The 7,447-nt window shown below is 40.8% G+C and overlaps 1 protein-coding gene across 1 annotated transcript in view; it reads right to left on the minus strand. All coding sequences in view use genetic code 11, as the record gives it.

Annotated features, from left to right (window-relative positions):
* Positions 1–132: 132 nt before the first annotated feature.
* The window catches only part of EGR_10742 (hypothetical protein), a gene marked incomplete at both ends in the record, with an annotated part of 8,541 nt that continues 1,226 nt past the window's right edge, over positions 133–7,447 (minus strand). The window contains 4 exons of the mRNA XM_024499991.1: positions 133–232; positions 654–783; positions 3,712–3,776; positions 5,587–5,626. Coding sequence (XP_024345595.1) covers positions 133–232; positions 654–783; positions 3,712–3,776; positions 5,587–5,626 — 335 coding nt within the window. The remainder of the gene's footprint in view (positions 233–653; positions 784–3,711; positions 3,777–5,586; positions 5,627–7,447) is intronic.

The raw sequence follows: 7,447 nt of genomic DNA on the forward strand, positions 1-7,447 counted from the left end.
GGCGTGGTAGAATTGAGAAGATAAGTATCTCCATTATTTTACCACACGCAAATACTATTAGAGACTTTGTTTTCTCATTTAATAATTGATTTGACTTCCCATGCCCCATTACTCTTATTGTAGCCATTAATCTTATTGCTTTTGAAGCAAATACTTTTCATTATTTATTTCGACATCATGCAAAGAATATCCGCCTACTAAAAACGAATTTGATTTGCTTTGATTTGATTTACTAAAACAAATGGTTTAAAAGTATCAAGCAGCATGTACACTTTATGATTGGCATGATTTGTTCGAGGTAAAGTTTAATAAATGCACGCTGTTCTTTGTTTGCAGAGAATAGGCGGAAAGCACAAGCATTTTCATGAGAAGGAATTCGGTCTTTGAGACCTGAAGCAGTTTACAATGCTTATGACCTGCAAATTTCCCTCTCTGTGCTAAAGGGTAATATCCCTATCCACATTTTCATTCTGGGACGTAAACAACTTAGGAAATATTAAACGTACCATTTGTGTTATGCACATCAAGGAGCGATAAATAGTGACTGCGTGTTTTATTCTAAATACAGCAAAAAATGCCGTGAATTTCAGTGGCAGAGTATAGAGTGTACTGCACAATTCGAATAAAATGACCAATTACTCCAATGATACTACTAAAATGGTAGAGCAGCAACAAAGAGAAGTTTAGTAACATTTTCGAAAATGCACACAATAAACTGTTGATATGAAAACATTCTCTGGTTGTATGACGCAACAATCATAACTTTAAAGCATTGTTTATTTACTTTGTTTAAATATAAACAGTTAAAAGATCAGGGCCTGTTTCTTCCCTCAAGGCTAAAGGTGCTCCAATTATCGCGGGATTGACGTAAACTGACAGCACCTCAGAGAAAGGGCCCAAAAGTGTCTTCCTGGGAATCAATTTTTAGCCGCTCTAAAGGTTGGAAAATTCTCAACGACCAAGTTTTAAGAAAGTGCACTAACTCAGCTCGACTTGACGTCAACAATTAAGACCATGGCAGATCTTACATGACAAAGGTTTCTTCTGTCGCTTTCAACAAGTAAGTGTAGACAAAGTACCTACAACTATTAGCAGATCGAGGAATGAGGCCGTGAAATGGATAAGCGTTCACATCTGGAATGGATTTCGAGGGAGAATGGAGCACAGGAGCTATTTTCTTAACTGGATGGTAATATTTTCAACGAAAAAACATCAGGAGTTTCTCTAGTCCCACCGCTTTAAGGTGTGGTTGGATTTCATTTCACTATAGAGGAATGTTACTCACTGACGAAGTGTAGGATTGGAAGGCAGTGGGGAAAACTATGCTACTGAGTATAGTCTAAAAATCTCGCGCTGCTGCGCATGAAGTCAGACAAGTTGCTACACTGTAGCCATGTGATTTGTGATGTATTTAAACAACACAAATCGAACTATCGCCAATCATTACAATTCTGTTCACACCTCGCTACCGAACTCTTGGCTCAAGCCAAATTTGTTGTTCCAGGACCTGATAGAGACCCACAACCATGTTCACGGGGTTTACTTAATCGAAAACTTTAGGCCAATACATTATTTTTAATTGACATACACCATTTAACTACTACCAACTTTGGCAGCTGCCTTTACAAACTAGCATTAGTTATTTTCATATAGACTTCCTGTAAAATTATTAAGCGTCACACACAAGTTGCACACCGCTGAGGCTCATAGATGTGAACAGTGTCAGAAGTCTACTGTACTCAATTACACTCGACTCCTATGACATTCCCTGAGTGATAGTCGATGATGGCATCAAATGTGTCTCCGACCAATTTTAAATGCGTCGACTGATGACCTTGGCTTGGAATGGATGGTCGAAACTACAACGGTGAAGATAAAAACAGACAAAAAGAAGGGATCAAGCAGTGATGCGTTGCCTTATTTAGGCTTATGTTTAATGACGCAAGGCAAACTAATAGAGACTTCACAGTGCTTCTGTACTTTATGAGCAAAATTTTATGCTGGAACCGCAATTAATGTTGGTTTGAATAGAACTTGTAAGTAAGTGTCGGTCAGGAACACGAATCATGTCACAGAACGGATGTTATCTGCTAAGGAGGAAAAAGAGTACTTTGAACTATCGTAACAATAATTAGTCTACCCGTACATAATGCCACCAATAACGGATGCTTTCATCTACTCAGTGTGATCGCTTGAAAGCCGAGGTAAAAGAGGTAAAAACGGAATTCGTCATACGGCATCGCGGTAACACCATTTCCTTTTATGAACATCAAGAATTCCGAAAGGGTGGTTATGTTTCGGCTCCTACCCTCACCAACGACGGAGAACACTTCGAAGTTAGAAGTGTGGGAAACTCATTCTGCTAATAGTTATAGGTCCATTGGGTGCACCGCATAGCCGTCCTTCATAATCCAAAGTGATAGGATGTGTATCTAATGAGAGAGTGCTCCTCCTCGTCTGCGACAAGATGAGCTAAGATGGTTCAGCAATATTTTTACTCAGTGTTCTATATTACGACTTTTCCCAAGGTGGGTGAGTACATTGGTTCTTAAGCACTCCTTGACTTCAGAGGTAAAACAGCTGTTCAAATATAGCATTACATCCACTTTTCAAAGTCCGTGCTGTTCTCGAAAGTGATAGAGCTCACCAGTGATAACACCGGTGTGATAGACGTCCTAACTGCCAGTTTATATGATTGCCTAATGAAGGGCGCAAAGTGCACCTGCAGTCCTGGTAGCTGGTTGAATGATTCTCTGGATGAAAGGGAGTGCCACAATTGCTTGATATTTTCATTTACGCTTATTTATAGGTTTTGATTCACCTTTGTCTTCGAATACTTATCAGTACACTTTTGGCGGCTCTCTGCTTGATAGTAGATTTGCACTTAAGTGAAACTCCAGTAAAACTGCAAAAGAATGGGAAAGTTGGATAAATTGAAAGTAAAAGTGCAATCATTTTAGAGCTTGAAGACTATTCCGGCGAACTTAATACCAGTATCTTCATATCTGATGCCGCGCCATTCACGGAATGGATGGCACCACGATCGTTCTTTGGAAAATCTTAAAGATTCACTAAGTCCTACCGTAGTAAATTGAAGGCAAAAAATTCCACATAGTGAAGCAATGCATCTTAAGAACTATATCTGCTTTTGCCCTCTCAGCACATCTTTTTCGTTTTCATTTTTATCGTCCTTCTGCTAGCAACTATTTTGCATGTATCTTTCCTTACTGCCCTCCTCACTTGATGCAAGTTCGCGCATCTGCATCCCACTGTATTGCATTCCCCACCGCTTGTCACTTCTCTACACGACATAAACATGACCATGCCTCGCCACAGGACCCAGGCTCATTCCTACTCTTAGTAATTGCCTTTAACTCCACGTCTTTCCATAATCTTTTCTCAAATTTCAACTAATAGGGAAATAATAGGGCAGAAATCCAAAATATTAATGCACAGTAAGGTGGAGAGAGAAGACAAATTGTCGACATTCGAGGCATGAGTGATTAATTGCAGAGTGCAAAGTTCAGTGCACTGTGAGGCCAAGTCGTCAATGTGTTCTTGCATATCCTCCTCTTTAGCCAAGTAAGCTTCTTCGAAGTCTATCGTCTGTGTAAACATGCCTCTAAACCCTGAGGAAGTATTCCCGAGGGAATATCTCGTCTCAGCAGTAGATACGCTTTCAACTACGTAAACAACTTTGCTCAAGCTTACACAGTAGTACAGATAGGTGTGGTGAGAGCATGAATGCTAGAACAATACAAAATATTTTTACGACGCTGTAAAAATCTTTTTATTCTGTAGACACACGGTTTTTACTATCGTCAGAAACGCGTTGGCTTTGTGCAGTGAAAAAGGCTTTATGATCTAGCAGTAGTTGGCCAACCTAAGTTGGGGGACCCAGCAGCGCATATTCTAAAGTAGACAGTGTAGGTGATGACACAGATAAGAGGAGATAGTCACGTAAAAATCCTATTAAGTTTTTCATACTTATTAGGTGGTAGCTTAAGAGGTGGGTTGGTTGACTCCTCCTCGTCTGTTATTTTGCAAACCTCCGTACTAACTGCACGGTTATGTCTGCTCTTAGATCTATGCAAGGCAGTATCACTGGAGAAGTACCAGTAGTCTATGTACTGGCTAATTTACTAGTGATACGCCAGCCTTTCACCATTGTATCTTATGGCATCGACTCGCCTAGCCTCGTCTCGAACAACTTGGCGATCGTTTAAGCCTTGTCACTTCAGGTGAAAGTTTGTTTGCATTCACATTCCATACAGCCCATGAGATGCACATTTACACAGATTAGTTGAAATCAGAGGCAATGATAAATATTCGTGTGCCTGATGATCTCGTCCAAGTATGCCACATAAATAACTCCGCCTTCACAACAACCCTCTTAAGCAACCTTTCTCATGGCACCAACCCACAGCGTTTCAGGCCAATGGATCTGAAGCTCTTGTCTGTCTTTCCATCTACCTATTCCTACCTCTGTCAATTCTTCTTCATTCAGCTATCGAACACCTCGCTAAAATCTGACGAGGGAAACCAGTGGAACACAGTGACAATTGCCCTGTTCCTAGGTTAATCAATCCGTCTTACAGTCTTCTCATAAAGTGGATGATGATGGGTCAGAGGACTTGCTTGCAGGCCCGCATGGCCAAGTGCTTTGAAGCTTAACTGCCTGTGGAACGGTGAGAATTCGTCGTTTGTCACAGTTGGGGGTTCAAATCGAACATCTACTTAGATATTCATGTGAAGAAAGAGGCGAAAAATCAAATGAACGGTCAGCCTGTCCATCCCCTGGATGTGTTTCGATTCAGCTACCTCTATCCGGGCACCTACGTAGTAAGTCGAGCAATGGAGGAGGACAATTGTATGATGCTAATGCCAAGAGGAGCATTACACTACGGTAGTGTTCGACCAAAACCCATTCCTCCCATCTGTCTGCGTAGTTTAGCAAATTTGGATTGATGTCTCGTCTTTATTTATGTGTTGTACGACTACTATAAGTATGTGAGACACTATAGTCCATCTTAGATTACACAAATTGTTGGTCGATACAGTGATGGCATAGCAATGCATGTAAGTATGTCACCTAGCTCTGAAACTTATGGTTTAGCATTCCTTTATCCACTCAACAATGTCCGTTGGATTGAAGATCACATCGCTATCAAATCAAGGTGTCACGCCCACGGGGTTTTGACTGACCTGTAGAGTACTACTTTAAAGGTGTTGGAGGTTTTGAGATGATTGTTTGCTGGAGGCTCTGAGAAGGGTAGTTTTACACGCCTTCTCTATATTAACAACAGCAGGAAAATGCCAGATTCACAAAGCTATTTTCAAGCCGACGATTTGGACCTTCTTTTGACTTACTTAAAGCAAGCGCACTATTCGAAATGGTATTTTGCCTTAACCCATCTAATAAAGGAGCAGTTAACTAAGACCTATGCGAGTAGATGATTATTGAGATTAATGTAATTAACTGGGCTGTTCCACTTGGGATATCATGGCACCATGACAGAAGAGGAAACCAGCAGGTCCCCCACTGATATTCCACTATGCACAGGTAATTCTACATATCGCACTTACACGATATCTTTTCCATCAATTTCTTGCATGCTGTGCAAACCTTTAGTTTCATATTTCAAACCATACTGTTTATTATTAATTTATCTGAGGCGAGAATCTATCCCCACGAAGTCGCACGAATTCATCTAGCTTTGGACTAAAAATATTACTCAGCAGCAGAATCACGACAATGTCACGTCATAAAGAGGACGGCATGAGGCTCGTGACAGACAGCCCCCGGGGCGGTGGACCGAGCAGCCACACCGCAGATGTGTAGGTCATTGGACCTCAATGTGCGTAAACTTAAGTGCAAATAAGAAAGTGATATGAAATAAAATGAAGGCAAATCTTACCTTAGAATTATGCATGTTGCGTTCTCGAGCGATCTTAAATATGTAGAAGGCGGAACAGAGCGAAACTATTCCAAGTTCTTGGTTTGTTGTAATGGTGTGGAAAATGGCTAATGTATTTAATGGCTATCGAGAATAGTTGAGACGACCACTTGTGTTTCATCTTATTTTACTCTGCTTGCACACTAAGCAAATTAATGTGCTTATATGTAGCATGTACGCCTTTTCGGAGATTTTCCCAGTCTTTAACACTAGTCGGATCCACTGTTTATTCTTGCATCAAATACACTCACTCAGCTCACATGATCAGTTGATGCTGTGTCATTAAGGCATAGTGTGCTTATAGAAATGCTTGCGATTGCCCAAGGATCTTAACTGTCACATAATTTCTAGACGAGGAAACAGAGTGCGTAATGGTATTTTCCTGTGATAAAATTATGTGAAATACGCATTTCCCTACTTTTACCATTTGTTCTCTAGTGTGACAAGTATGTGCCTGAAGGACGAGGCTAATCATTACACCAACACGGAATGAATTTTGTATACAATGCGTAGAAGGATAAGACGAAATGCCAAATGGGTTACTTGATCTACACCAGTCCCTGCAGGCTCCACCGTTTTGCTCATTCTGACGTATTGCGGTTAGGCTGACATATTGGCTTGCCAAACTCATAAATTGTTCACTTTGCCACAGTTAAGAGCAGGCTTCTTATGAACTCGGCTCCTCAAAACAATATTACGTTTTACAGGATAGTATTTCCTGTGCTTGAAGACAGCCCAGCTAGTGCATAAAACCATCGTTTTTCGAAAAAGTGACTCTTTTCTCACGCAACAACTACCTTAGGAATTATTTGCAGTCCATTTACGTAGTTGGCTGTGCATAGGAGATTGTAAGTTCTCTTCTTCTTGTATTGCATTCTTTACCTTTGGGCAAAGGGCACATAGGCAAGCATCTTGAATACAAATCATTCAAACTCTGCAATAAGGAGTGAACCAATGTGTTAACATCACGATGAGGTCAAATTAACTCCCTCTTATGACGCTAATTACTTAAACCTCGACATCTGTGTCACGCAGTCAGTCTATGCTAGCAACTCTCGGCAATGGTAGGTTCCAGGAGTCTCTATTCATTTCCTTGCATTTATTTATCTTCATTCCTCTCTACGTATTCGCTTATTTTCTTTTCATCATGCTTAGTTTATCTGATTTTTTATCATTACCGCATGCACACTTTCTTAGCAACTTAGGCACAAAACAGCTCACCACGTAAAATAACCAATCTTCCACCGGACCTGAGATTAAAGATATGCGAATTCCTTAATGCCTCCGATTTGGTAAATCTCTGCATGAGTATTCCAGGCTGGAGGTGCATACTTTCAGCACGGCCATTCTCTGCTCGCCTGTGCCAGCACATCAATGAATGGACCTGGTTGGACAAGCGTCTCTGCCAGCTACTTTGCCCACAACCTTCACCAGCTTCTTTTCGAAATGCTCCTGAAGCTATTCAATATCATGTAGCAAAAACTGACTCC

This window comes from Echinococcus granulosus (genome assembly GCF_000524195.1).
Source record: "Echinococcus granulosus chromosome Unknown EG_S00261, whole genome shotgun sequence".
Taxonomy (NCBI): domain Eukaryota; kingdom Metazoa; phylum Platyhelminthes; class Cestoda; order Cyclophyllidea; family Taeniidae; genus Echinococcus; species Echinococcus granulosus.